The sequence below is a fragment of the Procambarus clarkii genome, chromosome 2 (assembly GCF_040958095.1).
Source record: "Procambarus clarkii isolate CNS0578487 chromosome 2, FALCON_Pclarkii_2.0, whole genome shotgun sequence".
Lineage (NCBI taxonomy): Eukaryota > Metazoa > Arthropoda > Malacostraca > Decapoda > Cambaridae > Procambarus > Procambarus clarkii.
Window position 1 is genome coordinate 41,910,891 of NC_091151.1, and position 20,151 is coordinate 41,931,041.

Genomic DNA, 20,151 nt, shown 5'->3' on the forward strand with positions numbered 1-20,151 from the left:
TGACCCAGTCGCCTCTCCCTCCCTCCCTCCCTCTCCCTCTCTCTCCCTCTCCCTCTCCCTCCCTCCGCCATACGCCATCACCACCAACAACGATGTACAAACAATAGATGTGATGTCATTAATGTTTTAAGCCTTTGGCGACGACCCGCTCCATACCTACGTGTGTGTGTGTGTGTGTGTGTGTGTGTGTGTGTGTGTGTGTGTGTGTGTGTGTGTGTGTGTGTGTGTGTGTGTGTGTGTGTGTGTGTGTGTGTGTACTCACCTAATTGTACTCACCTAATTGTGCTTGCGGGGGTTGAGCTCTGGCTCTTTGGTCCCGCCTCTCAACCGTCAATCAACTGGTGTACAGATTCCTGAGCCTATTGGGCTCTATCATATCTACATTTGAAACTGTGAATGGAGTCAGCCTCCACCACATCACTTCCTAATGCATTCCATTTGCTAACTACTCTGACACTGAAAAAGTTCTTTCTAACGTCTCTGTGGCTCATTTGGGTACTCAGCTTCCACCTGTGTCCCCTTGTTCGCGTCCCACCAGTGTTGAAAAGTTCGTCCTTGTTTACCCGGTCGATTCCCCTGAGGATTTTGTAGGTTGTGATCATGTCCCCCCTTACTCTTCTGTCTTCCAGTGTCGTGAGGTGCATTTCCCGCAGCCTTTCCTCGTAACTCATGCCTCTTAGTTCTGGGACTAGTCTAGTAGCATACCTTTGGACTTTTTCCAGCTTCGTCTTGTGCTTGACAAGGTACGGGCTCCATGCTGGGGCCGCATACTCCAGGATTGGTCTTACATATGTGGTGTACAAGATTCTGAATGATTCCTTACACAGGTTCCTGAACGCCGTTCTGATGTTAGCCAGCCTCGCATATGCCGCAGACGTTATTCTCTTTATGTGGGCTTCAGGAGACAGGTTTGGTGTGATATCAACTCCTAGATCTTTCTCTCTGTCTGTTTCATTAAGTACTTCATCTCCTATTCTGTATCCTGTGCCTGGCCTCCTGTTTCCACTGCCTAGTTTCATTACTTTGCATTTACTCGGGTTGAACTTCAACAGCCATTTGTTGGACCATTCACTCAGTCTATCCAGGTCATCTTGTAGCCTCCTACTATCATCCTCTGTTTCAATCCTCCTCATAATTTTTGCATCGTCGGCAAACATTGAGAGGAACGAATCTATACCCTCTGGGAGATCATTTACATATACCAGAAACAGTATAGGTCCAAGGACTGACCCCTGCGGGACTCCACTTGTGACGTCTCGCCAATCTGAGACCTCACCCCTCACACAGACTCGTTGTCTCCTGTTGCTTAGGTATTCCTCTATCCACCGGAGTACCTTCCCTCTCACTCCAGCCTGCATCTCCAACTTTCGCACTAGCCTCTTGTGTGGCACTGTATCAAAGGCTTTCTGACAATCCAAAAATATGCAGTCTGCCCACCCTTCTCTTTCTTGCCTTATTTTTGTTGCCTGGTCGTAGAATTCAAGTAACCCTGTGAGGCAGGACCTGCCATCCCTGAACCCATGTTGATGCTGTGTTACAAAGTTCCTTCGCTCCAGATGCTCCACTAGTTTTTTTCGCACAATCTTCTCCATCAGCTTGCATGGTATGCAGGTTAGGGACACTGGCCTGTAGTTCAGTGCCTCCTGTCTATCCCCTTTCTTGTATATCGGGACTACGTTAGCTGCTTTCCAAGTATCTGGCAGTTCCCCTGTTGCCAGTGATTTGTTATACACTATGGAGAGTGGTAGGCTCAGTTCTCTTGCTCCTTCCTTTAGAACCCAAGGGGAGATTCCATCTGGGCCTATAGCCTTCGTCACGTCCAACTCTAGTAAACACTTCCTTACTTCCCCACTGGTAATCTCAAACTCTTCCAGTGGTTCCTGGTTAGCTATTCCCTCACTTACCTCTGGAATTTCTCCTTGTTCTAAGGTGAAGACCTCCTGGAATTTCTTATTCAATTCCTCACACACTTCCTTGTCATTTGTAGTGAATCCTTCCGCCCCTATCCTTAATCTCATAACCTGTTCCTTTACTGTTGTTTTTCTCCTAATGTGGCTATGCAACAATTTAGGCTGAGTCTTTGCCTTGCTTGCGATGTCATTTTCGTATTGACATTGGAGGGTGTGTGTGTGTGTGTGTGTGTGTGTGTGCGCGCGCGCGTGTGTGTGCGCGTGTGTGTGTGTGTACTCACCTATATGTGCTTGCAGGATCGAGCATTGACTCTTGGATGTGTGTGTGTGTGTGTGTGTGTGTGTGTGTGTGTGTGTGTGTGTGTGTGTGTGTGTGTGTGTGTGTGTGTGTGTGTGTGTGTGTGTGTGCGTGTGTGTGTGTGAGGGGGGTGGGGGTACAGAGTACACCCAGGGAGGCTGCAGTATCCTGGTGGATGAGCTCACTCTGACTTAATACGTCGCCATTTTGACGGAACGGACCAATCCGTTAAAAAGCACGACGTTTTTAGTACAAATTGACGTTTTCTTAACGTCAATTACTACTACAACGTAATACTGACGTTTTCTGTGCCTCTGCTTCGATAGGTTAGGTGGGTTGCTTCTGTTCGTACGTTCTGGGTAGGCAAAACAGTCGTGTTTTTTACGGAGCGGCAAATTAAGAGAACGAAGCGTACAATCTACGCACCAAGCCTCCGTCGGAGCGTACAAATTACGCACCAAGCCACCCTCGGAGCGTACAATCCACGCACCAAGCCACCCTCGGAGCGTACAATCTTCGCACCAAGCCACCCTCGGAGCGTACAATCTACGCACCAAGCCACCGTCGGAGCGTACAATCCACGCACCAAGCCACCGTCGGAGCGTACAATCTACGCACCAAGCCACCCTCGGAGCGTACAATCTACGCACCAAGCCACCCTCGGAGCGTACAATCTTCGCACCAAGCCACCCTTGGAGCGTACAATCTACGCACCAAGCCACCGTCGGAGCGTACAATCTACGCACCAAGCCACCGTCGGAGCGTCGTACAAGCAACGTGCCTAACATAACGAGTCCGATGCACAGAAAATGTCCGTATTACGATGCAATAATATTTAGCAATACGTCGACGTTTTTACGGATTTGTCTGATTTTGAACCAATTGCGGCGTATTAGGCGGCGGGACCAGCTGACGGTGGTGGGGAGGGGGGGGGGACCAGCTGACAGTGGTGGTGGGGGGGGGGAGGAGGGCCAGCTGGCGGGGGGGGACCAACTGACGGTGGGGGTGGAGGACCCCCAGCCGCCGTGACGTCATCGTCAGATACCACACACCACCATTCACATAACAGCCAAAATCTCCTTCATATGTTTCACCAACCGTCAATCTACCATACTAAATTGCTTTGCAATCACTGCAACCACGTGTCAAATAGCAATCCGAGATAGTTAAGAGCAGGCGGGGGGGTCAAAAAAAAAAAGAGCTTTGAAAAATATTAAAAAGGGTGTTAAAAATCGACAATATACGCGGAGGTGGCAACCACGCGAGGAATGCGTCACCGGTGATGCTCGCTTGTGTGTGACGTCACTACCAGCGTGGGCAGGTCCTGGAAGCTGGCGCTGTTCTGGGTGATGGGGGGGGGCGGGGCGGGGAGCGGCTGGAAATGGGGGGGGTGGGGAGGGGAGGAGCTGGAAAGAGAGGGGGGTGGGGAGGAGGTGTCTCTGTGTGGAGATGTCTTCGGAGACTAGTTGTGTTGTTGTTGTTGTGATGGTGTTTATGTACGTATAACGTACATAGGCCTACGTACATAGGCCTATGTGGCCTACGTACATAGGCCTATGTGGCCTACGTACATAGTATGTAGGCCTACATACATAGGCCACTTCCCTCTTTGGCGTGTCCTTAAGACAAAAAATATGTAAAAATAATGGAATGTCTTCAAATAAACACGGGCACGCACGCACACTTGGGGGCGCCGGTGGCTGTGTGGATAGCACGCTGGACACGTAATCCTGTGGCCCGGGTTCGATTCCAGGCGCCGGCGAGGAACAATGGCCAGAGTTTCTTTCACCCTGATGTCCCCTGTTACCTAGCAGTAAATAGGAACCTGGAAGTTAGACACTTGGTACGGGGCTGCTTCCTGGGGTGTGTATGTGGATTTTTTTGTTAATAGTTAGTAATAGTTGATTGATTGACAGTTGAGAGGCGGGCCGAATTCCCGCCGAAGTTCAGAGTTATTCCCCCGCAAGCACAACTAGGTGAATACACACACACACACACACACACACACACACACACACACACACACACACACACACACACACACACACACACACACACACACACACTATTCATAATTTTAAAATTAGGTATGATAGAGAAATGGGACAGTAGTCATTGCTGTAAACAACCGATAGCTGGAAAGGCGGGATCCTAGAGCCAATGCTCGATCCTGCAAGCACAAATAGCTGAGTACAAATAGTGAGTACACACACACACACACACACACACACACACACACACACACACACGGACGTATGTTAAGTGCCTGAGAACAAAAAAGTGATGATCCAACCCTAAGAAAAAACATTAAGAAAACAAAGCACTAGATGTAAAATCGCACACGAAGCCTTAACAAAACACACACGAGGACAAACGTCCTCATTAACACACAAGTGTGTCTCTCATGAGCCGGGGCTCCCCCCCCCCTAACACAAACAAAAAAACAAAGACAATCTAAATTTGCATGACAAATAAAATTACGAATTAATTCTATTTTTGCCTATTGAGGTGAACTAAAAAGAAGGAGTTGGTGCGCACGTCATGAGGTTGATTGACAAGTTGATTGTGGTGGGTGCCAGGTAGATAAGAAAGGTGTGCAGACAAGAAGCTTTTAACCCTCCCTCAAGGTTACTATTGTGGGTGTACTCACCACCTACTTGTACTCACCTTCTTGTGCTTGCGACGGTTGAGCTCTGGCTCTTTGGCCCATTCCTTCCCCCCCTCCACCCCTCTCCCTTCCCCAGGGAAGCAGCCCGTACCATCTAACTCCCAGGTACCTATTTACTGCTAGGGGAACAGACGCATCGGGTGAAAGAAACTCTGCTCATTGGTTTCGGCTATCACCGGGGGCCGAAAGAGCAGAGCTCAACCCCCGCAAGCACAACTAGGTGAATACACACGCACCGCTTCTGAGCATGTCTCAAGAAATTGTTTGATAAGTTGATACTCTAGCGGTCCGAAGAGGATTATCAGCAAAACAAATGATGTACGCCAACGACTGGACCCCACGGACACACGCCAAGCATTCTCAACGGTGTTGGGTGGCTGGCAGGTGGTCACAGCTAGTACCGGGGTTGGTTGGGTGGGGCTGGTGGGAAGGGGCTGGTGGGGTGGGGTTGGTGGGGTGGGGTTGGTGAGGTGGGGTTGGTGAGGTGGGGTTGGTGGGGTGGGGTTGGTGAGGTGGGGTTGGTGGGGTGGGGTTGGTGAGGTGGGGTTGGTGGGGTGGGGTTGGTGAGGTGGGGTTGGTGGGGTGGGGTTGGTGGGGTGGGGTTGGTGGGGTGGGGTTGTTGGGGTGGGGTTGGTGGGGTGGAGTTGGTGGGGTGGGGTTGGTGGGGTGGGGTTGGTGGGGTGGGGTTGGTGAGGTGGGGTTGGTGGGGTGGGGTTGGTGAGGTGGGGTTGGTGGGGTGGGGTTGGTGGGGTGGGGTTGGTGAGGTGGGGTTGGTGGGGTGGGGTTGGTGAGGTGGGGTTGGTGGGGTGGGGTTGGTGGGGTGGGGTTGTTGGGGTGGGGCTGGTGGGGTGGGGCTGGTGGGATGGGGCTGGTGGGAAGGGGCTGGTGGGGTGGGGTTGGTGGGGTGGAGCTGGTGGGGTGGGGCTGGTGGGGTGGGGCTGGTGGGGTGGAGCTGGTGGGGTGGAGCTGGTGGGGTGGGGCTGGTGGGGTGGGGTTGGTGGGGTGGGGCTGGTGGGGTGGGGTTGGTGGGGTGGGGCTGGTGGGGTGGGGCTGGTGGGGTGGGGTTGGTGGGGTGGGGTTGGTTGGGTGGGGTTGGTGGGGTGGGGCTGGTGGGGTGGGACTGGTGGGGTGGGGCTAGTGAGGTGGGGTTGGTGGGGTGGGGCTGGTGGGTAGGGTTGGTTAGGGAGCTGGTTGAGGGAGGTGGAGGAAGGGGAGGGGGATGGGGTGAAGGGTGGGACAGGTGGTGATTGGGAGAGTATGGTAGGGCTGGTTTGAGGCAGTTGTGGGAGGGGGGATTGGTCGAGGGAAAGGTCAATTAGCAAGTGCAGGGTAATGGAGATTGGAACAGGGAACAGGAGATTAGAAATAATTAGAATCGTGTAAATATGGCGGCAACGGAAGTCAAAAAGCTAAACAGATTAACTTCTTGAGTCACTTCTATTCTTACAAGGGAAAACACGGGCTAAATGGCTTACCTCGGCGGCTTATGTGAAGCTGTCAAATATAAGAACGGCATTAGACAGATATTAACACATCTTCATGGGGCAACACCCACTCCATCAAGCCAGTCCTGGAACACGCAGCACTAGCAAGAAACTAGCACCTAAGACAGTTCAGATTATATTTATTTCTTTACGCATGTGAATTCAGGCGAAACAGACTACTGACTCCTGTTAACAGACTGTGAGCTTTCATTCCCATATCTCAGGTCGGCGTTCAATCCCCGACCGTCCCAAGTGGTTGGGCACCATTCCTTCCTCCGTCCCATCCCAAATCATTATCCTGAAACCTTCCCAGTGCTATATAGTCGTGATGGCTTGGCGCTTTCCCCCCTGATAGTTCCCTTCCCTTCCCATATCTCATAGTTAACCTTACCCATCAGTTTCCCTGGAACACGACCCGCCCATTGGTTTACAACCAGTTTCTGAATTACTGCTGGGTGAACAGGAGGCTGTTAATTAAATACTGACGTCCAATCGATCCTCCCTAACCAAGGTTACTAGAGATTTTAAACGAATCTAATTGAACTATATGTGTCTTGGCAAGGAGGAAATAGGGTAACAGAATCTACCAATTACAGAGAGAACTACCAGAGTGGGACATGATAAGAACGTACAAAATACTGAGAGGGGGGGAATAAGCAAAGTGAACAAGGGCAGCTTACACACAGAAATCACAATAGCGTGATGCATCAAATGAACAAACCCACAAGGGCCGTGACGAGGATTCGAACCTACTCTCGGACGCAGGTTCGAATCCTCGTCACGGCCCTTGTGGATTTGTTCAAGGGCAGCTTCCATCAACTGGCATAAAATAAGACAAGATCACATCATTAGAAACGCCGAAAGAAAACATTAAAAGAAATGGGATTAAGTGTACATTACACGGATGGTTAAAAAAAAATCACAAATTCCCCCTAAATCCACCAGTACAAACGCCAGCGCGACACAGGAATCCAACACGAATAGAACATAAACTATACTAAGAGGTAAGAGCAAGCGAATCTGAAGCACTAAACTCAGCACAGAATACTAATGCTAACTGTCCAGGATTTTTCCCCTCGCCGGGTTCATCGCACACAATTATATATACTGTTGTGCTCCATCGACTAGGAACACAGCGTTATCAACACACCCGCTGTGTTTCGCCAGCTGTGGCCCTCTCCTCGCTACAAGTAAACGAACCTTACTTCCATATCTTGACTTCATGGAATAGTATAATTATTCCATAAAATATATGGAATATATTTGATTATATGGAATATATGTGGGATGGTTAATATGTGAGAGGGAGTAGTGGCAGCTACTTGGTAAACATATTATGACCAAGACTTGTTGGAATGTCAAAGGAGGAGGTTGGGGGGGGGGAGCAGAAAGAACCCCATTTCCTAGAAGACACTACTCCCCCCTTCTCATACACTGTTCATTACCTACCCCACTCTGTTCGCTGCCCACCCCACTCTGTTGGCTGCCCACCTCACTCTGTTCACTGCCCACCCCACTCTGTTGGCTGCCCACCACACTCTGTTGGCTGCCCACCACACTCTGTTGGCTGCCCACCTCACTCTGTTCGCTGCCCACCCCACTCTGTTGGCTGCCCACCTCACTCTGTTCACTGCCCACCCCACTCTGTTCGCTGCCCACCACACTCTGTTCACTGCCCACCACACTCTGTTCACTGCCCACCACACTCTGTTCCCTGCCCACCACACTCTGTTCCCTGCCCACCACACTCTGTTCACTGCCCACCACACTCTGTTCACTGCCCACCACACTCTGTTCCCTGCCCACCACACTCTGTTCACTGCCCACCCCACTCTGTTCACTGCCCACCACACTCTGTTCGCTACCCACCACACTCTGTTCGCTGCCCACCACACTCTGTTCACTGCCCACCACACTCTGTTCGCTACCCACCACACTCTGTTCGCTGCCCACCACACTCTGTTCACTGCCCACCACACTCTGTTCACTGCCCACCCCACTCTGTTCGCTGCCCACCACACTCTGTTCACTGCCCACCACACTCTGTTCACTGCCCACCACACTCTGTTCGCTGCCCACCACACTCTGTTCACTGCCCACCACACTCTGTTCACTGCCCACCACACTCTGTTCACTGCCAACCCCACTCTGTTCACTGCCCACCCCACTCTGTTCACTGCCCACCACACTCTGTTCGCTGCCCACCACACTCTGTTCGCTGCCCACCACACTCTGTTCACTGCCCACCCCACTCTGTTCACTGCCCACCACACTCTGTTCACTGCCCACCACACTCTGTTCACTGCCCACCCCACTCTGTTCACTGCCCACCCCACTCTGTTCACTGCCCACCACACTCTGTTCGCTGCCCACCACACTCTGTTCGCTGCCCACCACACTCTGTTCACTGCCCACCCCACTCTGTTCGCTGCCCACCACACTCTGTTCACTGCCCACCACACTCTGTTCACTGCCCACCACACTCTGTTCGCTGCCCACCCCACTCTGTTCGCTGCCCACCACACTCTGTTCGCTGCCCACCACACTCTGTTCACTGCCCACCCCACTCTGTTCGCTGCCCACCACACTCTGTTCACTGCCCACCACACTCTGTTCACTGCCCACCACACTCTGTTCACTGCCCACCACACTCTGTTCACTGCCCACCACACTCTGTTCACTGCCCACCACACTCTGTTCGCTGCCCACCCCACTCTGTTCACTGCCCACCACACTCTGTTCGCTGCCCACCCCACTCTGTTCACTGCCCACCACACTCTGTTCGCTGCCCACCACACTCTGTTCGCTGCCCACCACACTCTGTTCGCTGCCCACCACAGACGGTCGGGGATTGAACGCCGACATACATGAAGCGAGACCCTCGCTCTTCCGTCCATCCCAAGAGGTAAGGAAAGAAAGAGAGAGAGAGAGAGAGAGAGAGAGAGAGAGAGAGAGAGAGAGAGAGAGAGAGAGAGAGAGAGAGAGAGAGAGAGAGAGAGAGAGAGAGAGAGAGAGAGAGAGAGAGAGAGAGAGAGAGAGAGAGAGAGAGAGAGAGAGAGAGAGGGGGGGGGGGGGGGGGGGGGGTGTGACCCCATAACAAATGACCTTAGAAATCAGTGTTCTCCCGCACAAATGTCGTCCAACACCGTCAGTCATGTCTCATTGTTCCCCCCATTCATCCCTCTCCCCCTCCCCCTTCAATACCCCTCCTCATCAACTCCCCACCCATGTTTTTTTTTTGGAGGGGGGTGCCACCTCTGGCTGGAAGAATGGGACCCATAGACTCCGAGAAAAGGACATACGACGCAATAGAGTTTTTTTTGGGTCTGCTCCAATGTGGTTTCTATATTCTATGACCTACCACCCCTCTTCCTTTATATATACTGCCCATACTATACGGACATACTGCCCAAAGAATGAGGTGATTTGATAAAATACTATGCCCAAGATTACCATCAGAGTGCCGGCGGGATGATGGGGGAATTAGCCTCGGCTACCATCATCTTTTGTCCGGTCGTGATGGTCGAGTGGCTAAGGTGTCCTGTACACCAGTTGCAGAGTGCTCCTGGCAGTATGGGTTCGAGTCACTTCTGGGGTGTGAGTTTTCAGTTGCATATATGCCTGGGGACCATTCAGGCTTGTTCGTGCATATATATATATATATATATATATATATATATATATATATATATATATATATATATATAAGATGCCTGTCTCTCCCTAAGTTGACCTACTTTCTGAGATGTTCTCCATCCTACAGCAGCCCGAAGTTAAATGTGTATGACACCCTTCTGAGGTCCATGCTGGTGAAAGTCCTGAACCTGCCATTGGACGACTCTCAGTGGGAGCAAGCAACCCTTCCTGTAAGACTCGGCGGCCTTGGTGTCCGCACAGCCTCCCAAATTGCTCTACCAGCCTTCCTTTCCTCCTCTCATGCATCGCACGACCTCGTCAGAGATATTTTACCTGCAACCCTGAGAGATTCAGCAGGAATACACGATCCTGCTTTCACTGAATGTTCAAATCAGTGGAATGTTCTTGCAGCCCCAGCAACCATTATAGAGCCAACAAAACAACACAAACAGTCCGGCTGGGACCACCCTCTAGTGGAAAAAGTAGCTGATGCCATGCTAAGCGTCGCAACATCAGACAAGGAGAAAGCCCGCCTCAGAGCAGTGCATGCCCCCCATGCAGGAGACTTCCTCCTGGCAGTACCCATGTCAGCAATGGGCACGCGCCTAGATCCAGAATCCCTTCGTGTAGCAGTGGCCCTCCGCCTTGGTGCCCCAATTCACACTGAATACAAGTGTATTTGCAACAGGGTGGAAGCAGACCAATACGGACTGCATGGGTTGCATTGCGGAAGCACAAAGGGCTGGCATGCAAGACACAACGAGGTCAATGACATCATCAAGAGAAGCCTCGTCTCAGCTGGGTGCCCAGCGGAGAGAGAACCTCGCATCCTAGGGGTCCAAAACCCGGATTTCCCAGCACTTCGCCCTGATGGCATCACCATATACTCATGGAAGGAGGGTAGACAGTTGGTGTGGGACTACACATGTGTATCCACCCTGGCTGACACCTATGTACACTTCGGAGCTGATCAAGCAGGTGGGGCGGCCAACCACAGGGAAACAGCAAAATCACTCAAGTACAGGCGACTGGAAGGTCAATACCTCTTTGTTCCCATAGCGTCTGAGACGCATGGCCCCTGGGGCAAGAGTGCCTTGGGATTTCTCAAGGAATTGGGGTCCAAGCTCATTGACGTCACCAGAGACCCAAGGGCTTCCAGTTTTTTATTTCAGCGTCTCAGTGTGGCGATCCAGAGGGGAAATGCTTGCTGCGTCCTCGGTTCCTGTCCAGAAGCGGAGGAGCTTCAAGAGATCCATAACCTTTAGGCATTTGTCTTGTATGTTTTGTAACCTTTAAATACACAATAAAGGAAAAAAAAAAAAAAGGGAAGGGGGTGGTAGGAGAAAAGCACACAGAAACTGTATTGGAGGGGACCCACATTCCCTCCAATGCGTTATGTGTGGTTTCCTCCGAGGCTATGGGTCCCCCTTCTTCCAGCCAGAGGTGGTACTCCCTTCTCTCTCTCTCTATATATATATATATATATATATATATATATATATATATATATATATATATATATATATATATATATATATATATATACACACACAACTTCATAGGCGCTGCGTGTGTGTAGAGGGGAGGCGGGGGGGGGGAGGGGGAGAGGAAGGGGGGGGACGCCCAGCACTTGGCGCAGCAACAACACTGGGGCATATAAGGGAGTCGGGTATGCCATTCAGTGCCCCAAACAGGTAGGAACGGGGGGGGGGGGGGGCCGGGGAGAGGGGGGGGCTGACTAACCCGCTTAACACCGCTTGTAGCTTATGTAGCGGTTCTCAAACAGCATCACTACCGCCACCAGCCCCGGGCTTCGTCGACCTCTGCGGGTGGTATTGAGACCTCAACACGCTAGTCTCACCCCGGCGCCCATCGTCGCCCCCCTCCTGCTGCTCCTGCCAAGTCTCCGTGGTGTAGTGGTAAGACACTCGCCTGGCGTTCCGCGAGCGCTATGTCATGGGTTCGTATCCTGGCCGGGGAGGATTTACTGGGCGCAATTCCTTAACTGTAGCCTCTGTTTAACGCAACAGTAAAATGTGTACTTGGTTGTAACAACGATTCTTCGCGGCGGGGATCGTATTCCAGGGACCTGCCCGAAACGCTACGCGTACTAGTGCTGTACAAGAATGTAACAACTCTTGTATATATCTCAAAAAAAAAGGCAGCAGGATCTCGCTAACGTTCACTATACCGACATATATACGTTACGTTAAGTTACGTTACGTTAAGTGTCATCGGCTAGTTGTTTTAGAGCGTCCACACACGGCTACAATAGTGCATAGACTCTTACCATCGTCTATACGCACTTACTACACACCGGCAATCGTAGGTATGTCCATACATGCCTACGATTATCTCACACACGCCAACGATCGTCCATACAGGTAAATAAATCAGCTCGTTGTAGGGAGGCAGCATGTCAAGGATTTGGGAATAATGATGTCTGACGACCTAACGTTTAGGGAACATAACCAAGGACATATTGCGTCAGCCAGAAAAATGATCGGATGGATTACGAGAACTTTCAAATCCAGGGATCCCATCACAATGGTTGTACTCTTCAAGTCACTTGTACTGTCCCGTCTTGAGTACTGCTCAGTACTCACTTCCCCCTTCAGAGCAGGAGAGATTGCTGAAATAGAGGGAAAAGAGAGAGCAAATACGGCATACATAGACACAATAAATCACCTATATTATTGAGATCGTCTCAAAGCTCTCCAAATGTACTCTTTAGAAAGGAGAGTATTTGAGAGCCATGGAAAATACTGAAGGGCCGGGTCCCAAATTTACGCAGTAGAATAACAACATACTGGAAGGAACGATATGGAAGGAAATGCAGAATAAAGCCACTGAAGAACAGAGGTGTCATAGGCACAATCAGAGAACACTGTACGAACAGAGGTCCACGGCTGTTCAACATCCTCCCATCCGACCAATCGGTTGTTGTGGATATGTATGCCTGCGGGCCGCTCGAAGCAACAGCCTGTTGGACCAAGCTCGCACAAATAAAACTCGACCCGGGCCGGACTTAGGGAGTAGACCAACTCCCAGAACCCCATCCAGGTATAATCCAGGTGCCAACGAGAACCATCTTCATCACCGCACCCGCACATTACACGTTAACTCGTTCACGTATATAAATGTTACATTTTTATCAGCTTTACAAAATTTCACTTTTTGAACAGCGTTAACAAAGTATCATTTTGAGCAGCGACTGGAACGTTTGAGAAACTAATATTGCTTGCTTGTGGAAGCAGACGTTAAGGGTAGAAAATTATCAGGAGAAAGGGCCAAGCCATTACGACTATATAGCACTTGGAAGGGATCAGGATAAGAATTAGGGATGGGAAGGGGGAAAGGAATGGTGCCCAACCACTCGGACGTTCGGGGATTGAACGCCGACCTGCATGAAGCAAGGTCCGTCGCTCTACCGTCCAGCCCAAGTAGTTAGGACCACACGTTAAAATTTCGGTTATTAACATACAGGAATCACATTAACTTGAGATATTATATTATATTATATATATATATATATATATATATATATATATATATATATATATATATATATATATATATATATATATATATATATATATTACTAAATATGACCGAAAAAGTAAGATTAATAATTCTAACACGAATTTTCTCAATCTTTCGTACATTTCTTTTCACTGTTGGAGGTAAATCAAAAATCAATTCTCCAAAATTCATTTTTATTTCTAGTCTGACGCGACACGAGCGCGTTTCGTAAAACTTATTACATTTTCAAAGACTTTAGTTTAGAAATACACAACTGAATAGAACTTACGCATCTCCGATTTTATATCTACATTTGCGTGAGGTGGAAGGGGTGATGTGGCATTAATCAACACAAGACAGAACAAGAGGTGGCATTAATAGGCTATTAATTTCATCAACACAAGACAGAACAAGGGGTGGCATTAATAGGGTATTAATTTCATCAACACAAGACAGAACACGAAACAATGGGTATTGAATAGAAGTGTTTGTAGAAAGCCTATTGGTCCATATTTCTTGATGCTTCTATATTGGAGTGGAGTCTTGAGGTGGGTAGAATATGGTTGTGCAATAATTGGCTGTTGATTGCTGGTGTTGACTTCTTGATGTGTTTACACATCAAGAAGTCAACACCAGCAACACGCTTTCTACAAACACTTCTATTCAATACCCATTGTTTCGTGTTCTGTCTTGTGTTGATGAAATTAATACCCTATTAATGCCACCCCTTGTTCTGTCTTGTGTTGATGAAATTAATACCCTATTAATGCCACCTCTTGTTCTGTCTTGTGTTGATTAATGCCACATCACCCCTTCCACCTCACTCAAATGTAGATATAAAATCGGAGATGCGTAAGTTCTATTCACACCATTTGGTCACCACTTGGTCCGGGAGACATCTCCCGTCACGCAGGGTGCAGTTGCGCCTCCACAGATCTCCAGTATCATCTTTTGATACTGGTAATGGCTCGAAAGGGCCACCACTTACGGGCTATTCATGCCCGTGCCACCTCTTGGGTGGCTTAATCTTCATCAATCAATCAATCAATCAGTTCTATTCAGTTGTGTATTTGTAAACTAAAGTCTTTGAAAATGTAATAAGTTTTACGAAACGCTCTCGTGTCGCGTCAGACTAGAAATAAAAATGAATTTTGGAGAATTGATTTTTGATTTACCTCCAACAGTGAAAAGAAATGTACGAAAGATTGAGAAAATTCGTGTTAGAATTATTAATCTTACTTTTTCGGTCATATTTAATAATATATGTCTACAGGAAAGACTGCTACCAAAATATACTAATATATATATATATATATATATATATATATATATATATATATATATATATATATATATATATATATATATATATATATATATATATATGCGAACAAGCCTGAATGGTCCCCAGGACTATATGCGAATGAAAACTCACACCCCAGAAGTGACTCGAACCCATACTCCCAGAAGCAACGCAACTGGTAACTACAGGGCGCCTTAATCCGCTTGACCATCACGGCCGTCAATTGCCTCGGCTATCACTTCCTTTTGACGGCCGTGATGGTCAAGCGGATTAAGGCGCCCTGTAGTTACCAGTTGCGTTGCTTCTGGGAGTATGGGTTCGAGTCACTTCTGGGGTGTGAGTTTTCATTCATATATATATATATATATATATATATATATATATATATATAAATAATATATATATATATAAATAATATATATATATATAAATAATATATATATATATATATATATATATATATATATATATATATATATATATATATATATATATATATATATATATTAAATAAGGAAATCCACTAGGGTTATGAGGCAGGCGCGAACCAACGACCCTGGCATTGCCAAGCCGCATACCCTACCACTAGACCACCGATAACTCATGAAAACCTTACAACCTCTAGATTTCTCTAGAACAAAATTCATTGATATATATCACGTTAATTTGATGTGTGTGTGTTTGTGAAGTTGGGGACGCCAGGTGCGGGACTACTCTGGCCCTCCACCCGAGTGTCTGTTGGTCACTCGTCAACACTGGGAGTGGCTTCAGGAGGGTCCTCCAGACTTCCTGTGATTTCAGTAGAAATCCGGTTGTATGCCTTTCTTCTAGTCACCGATGGTCTAGTGGTAGAGTATGCGACTTGGCAATGCCGGGGTCGCTGGTTCGCGCCCTAAGTGGATTTTCTCATTTCAGTTATTATTTGTTCAAAGATACATGGACTATATTTATTATTTAAGTGTTATATTTCAGCCCGTCCTCATTAACAAAGACCCAAAAGTGATTCCATGCACCCGCCAAACCCCCAGGTGTTTATGAATGAAAAACGGTTTACACACGACTCACAACTGCTGACGTTCGAACACTTCCGGAACAAGTGCTTCACTGACGGATTTTGTTCGAACCACAACGCTGCAAATGCTTCACCCACGTACTACAAATACAAATAATCTCCAACAGAACCTAAACACCTAACCTAACCAATACCTAAATGTGTATTATATATAACAATGTTATTTTGTATTTAAGAAAATTCCTATTTTAAATGAACAGCAAGTTATAATTGATGAATGCGTATGTGGGGTCGACCGCTGGATAGAATGGACTTAGAGGAACTGACGACTTCACACACAGAGATCACACTAACGTGATGCATCAAATGAACAAATCCACAAGGGCCGTGACGAGAATTCGAACCTGCGTCCGGGAGCATCCTAGACACTGCCTTAATCGACTGAGCTACGACAGGGTAAAAGGGTTGAAACCGAAGTTCTACTGAACTTACTGGATCCCGTAGCCTCTTTCCGAGGCACAAACCAGGATTTTACACCCCCCCCCCCCTTGCACCCGAGCTATGTTTCTCCCTGTCGTAGCTCAGTCGATTAGGGCAGTGTCTGGGATGCTCCCGGACGCAGGTTCGAATCCTCATCACGGCCCTTGTGGATTTGTTCAACTGACGACTTCTAACTCCCGCTCCTTCCCATAGGTCATGAGTAAGTCTTGCCCACTTGTTTCCGCTGGAACACGACCCGCCAGTCGGTGTAATAACCAGTTACCCAATTTGTGCTGGGTGGGGAAAGGCGAACAGTTCGGGAGATGTATTTTATTGTCTCAATTAACGTACTTGAACTTGAACTCTCTTATATTTTTGTTCTTGTACTGGCGACTTGAGAGGTATTTCTGACCTTTCCTCAGTGATGTTTAAGGTCTTTTTGAATGTCCTGAGTAATGTTTACGGTCTTTTTGAATATCCTGAGTAATGTTTAAGGTCTTTTTGAATATCCTGAGTGATATTCAAGGTCTTTTTGAATATCCTGAGTGATATTCAAGGTCTTTTTGAATATCCTGAGTAATGTTTAAGGTCTTTTTGAATATCCTGAGTAATGTTTAAGGTCTTTTTGAATATCCTGAGTGATATTCAAGGTCTTTTTGAATATCCTGAGTAATGTTTAAGGTCTTTTTGAATATCCTGAGTGATATTTAAGGTCTTTTTGAATATCCAGAGTAATATTTAAGACCTTTTGAATATCCTGCGATACAAATGATGGTAACGTTCCTGGCTTGATGCTTTCTTTGGACACTCACTCACTTTGTATTAGAGGGTTAACTTCTGTCTTGTTGACGAGTTGATGAGTATTGTCTCTGAGTGCATCAAGACAGTGACCCCTTCACCCCCTATCAAAACACCCCCCCCCCCGCACCTCTACACGTCCTCACCCCCACCTCACCCCTTTCTACCCCTCACACATTTCCTCAGCTCTCCTCCTCCTCCTCCTCCTTTCCTACCTCGCAAGCGTTCAGCAAACATGACCTGTTAGCCTTCAACTTGTCCTAAAACTAAATAAAACTACAAGTGAGCACAAGGAAAAAGTCTCACCCCCACGACGACGGCTCAAGGCTACCGAATGAGGTATTGCAATTATTGTCTAGCGAACGAGTTCATTGTCTTCCCGAGTCGCAGGTACCACGGGGAAATTACCGAGATCCAATTAAACAACGAGAAATAATAATAAGATTTCCAAAGGCTATTGATCTGCAATGGTGGTAGGCTGCTGCTATATCTGCAGGTCTCAATGGTGGTAGGCTGCTATATCTGCAGGTCTCAATGGTGGTAGGCTGCTATATCTGCAGGTCCCAATGGTGGTAGGCTGCTGCTATATCTGCAGGTCCCATTGGTGGTAGGCTGCTGCTATATCTGCAGGTCCCATTGGTGGTAGGCTGCTGCTATATCTGCAGGTCCCAATGGTGGTAGGCTGCTATATCTGCAGGTCCCAATGGTGGTAGGCTGCTGCTATATCTGCAGGTCTCAATGGTGGTAGGCTGCTGCTATATCTGCAGGTCTCAATGGTGGTAGGCTGCTGCTATATCTGCAGGTCTCAATGGTGGTAGGCTGCTGCTATATCTGCAGGTCCCAATGGTGGTAGGCTGCTGCTATATCTGCAGGTCTCAATGGTGGTAGGCTGCTGCTATATCTGCAGGTCTCAATGGTGGTAGGCTGCTGCTATATCTGCAGGTCTCAATGGTGGTAGGCTGCTGCTATATCTGCAGGTCCCAATGGTGGTAGGCTGCTGCTATATCTGCAGGTCCCAATGGTGGTAGGCTGCTGCTATATCTGCAGGTCTCAATGGTGGTAGGCTGCTGCTATATCTGCAGGTCCCAATGGTGGTAGGCTGCTGCTATATCTGCAGGTCTCATTGGTGGTAGGCTGCTGCTATATCTGCAGGTCCCATTGGTGGTAGGCTGCTGCTATATCTGCAGGTCCCATTGGTGGTAGGCTGCTGCTATATCTGCAGGTCCCATTGGTGGTAGGCTGCTATATCTGTAGGTCCCAATGGTGGTAGGCTGCTGCTATATCTGCAGGTCTCAATGGTGGTAGGCTGCTGCTATATCTGCAGGTCTCAATGGTGGTAGCCTGCTATATCTGCAGGTCCCAATGGTGGTAGGCTGGTATACCTACAGGTCCCAATGGTGGTAGGCTGGTATACCTACAGGTCCCAATGGTGGTAGGCTGCTATACCTACAGGTCCCAATGGTGGTAATGTTCCAGTGTTGTACCCAGATTGAGGTAGAGTGATTGTATTAGAAGGATTATATTAAAAATCTCTCTTTCTCTTTCAGGGTATAATAAAACTTTGAGCATGTGCCAGGGTAAATCAAAGCGGTCGGGGACGCCTTGTCCAGGCGTTATAATGTGGCGGTTGTGGGTATAAGTAGGCAAGAGGAGCAGCAAGTTATCAGGGTAAAGAGCCAAGCCAGGTAAGAGGAGCAAGCAAGTTATCAGGGTAAAGAGCCAAGCTAGGCAAGAGGAGCAAGCAAGTTATCAGGGGAAAGAGCCAAGCCAGGCAAGAGGAGCAAGCAAGCTATCAGGGGAAAGAGCCAAGCCAGGTAAGAGAAGCAAGCAAGTTATCAGGGTAAAGAGCCAAGCTAGGCAAGAGGAGCAAGCAAGTTATCAGGGGAAAGAGCCAAGCCAAGCATGAGGGGGTGTGTCTTGGCATTGAAAGAGGTAAGATTTTGGAAAGGTCTCACTCCCTGAGATCTTTCTGATATTCTACAACCATCTGGGCACAACACATCAATGCGTTGGTGTTATTGTTACACATTATATAGAATGTTCCAGAAGTTCATATTTTTGCCTTGGTTGCTCTAAGTTGTGAAATGGGACCGATCTTCTTAGTCGTGTTTACAGTGGAGGCAGGATGAGCTGTGACTGGTCACTGTGGAGGGAATATGAGCAGTGATTGGTCCTTGTAGATGCAAGATGCGCTATGATTGGTCACAGCGAAAGGAAGATGTGCTATTATTGGTCACAGCGGGAACAAGATGAGCTATGATTGGCCGGTTCACGTTATCAGTTAGCCATGAGAAAAAATAAATAAAATAGTCCCCCCTCTCCCGCCCCTGACCTCTAGCGAAGGAAGGAAGGAATTATCAAGGGAAAGCGCCAAGCCATTACGACTATATAGCACTGGGAAGGGGTCAGGATAAGGATTTGGGATGGGACGAGGGGGAAGGAATAGTGCCCCAACCACTTGGACGGTCGGGGATTGAACGCCGATCTGCATGAAGCGAGACCGTCGCTCTACCGTCCAGCCCAAGTGGTTGGGTTGACCTCTGGCGAGAGTACGCGGGATATAGCGACATAACCTTTACTGACTTGAGAAAATGCTCATCGTTGTGTGTATTCACCAATTATATCTTACGTGATATAAACGTCACAGAAAACCTGAAATACGATGTTCATTACGGCGGTACGTAGATTAGTTGTGTAATTGCATAGTCCATGTCTAAGGTTCTAAATACTCGGAGGTTGGGTGAGCTTCCGTCAACAAATAAATTAGTTCCTTAAATCATGGGGCAATTTGGCCAACCGAGCAGTTCAACCATTTGGACTGGTCGGTACGGCGACCGGTTTGCTTCTTGCAGAGTCGGTGTTCGATCCCCAATGGTCCATGTGGATGGGCACCTTTCCTTCCTTCCTTCCGTCCTCATGCCCAAGCTCTTTGTTCTCATACACCAGGTCCTTGTCCTCATACCCCCAGCATCTTGTCCTCATACCCCAGCTCCTTGTCCTCATACCCCAGCTCCTTGTCCCTCATACCCCAGGTCCTTGT

The 20,151-nt window shown here is 48.3% G+C and overlaps 1 protein-coding gene across 1 annotated transcript in view; it reads right to left on the reverse strand.

The window, feature by feature from the left end:
- The window catches only part of LOC138366298 (Kruppel-like factor 18), an 18,001-nt gene extending 8,776 nt beyond the window's left edge, over nucleotides 1–9,225 (reverse strand). The window contains exons 1-3 of the mRNA XM_069327325.1: nucleotides 7,810–9,225; nucleotides 6,352–6,370; nucleotides 2,635–2,989 (exon numbers count right to left, since the gene is read on the reverse strand). Coding sequence (XP_069183426.1) covers nucleotides 2,635–2,989; nucleotides 6,352–6,370; nucleotides 7,810–9,225 — 1,790 coding nt within the window. The remainder of the gene's footprint in view (nucleotides 1–2,634; nucleotides 2,990–6,351; nucleotides 6,371–7,809) is intronic.
- Nucleotides 9,226–20,151: the final 10,926 nt, after the last annotated feature.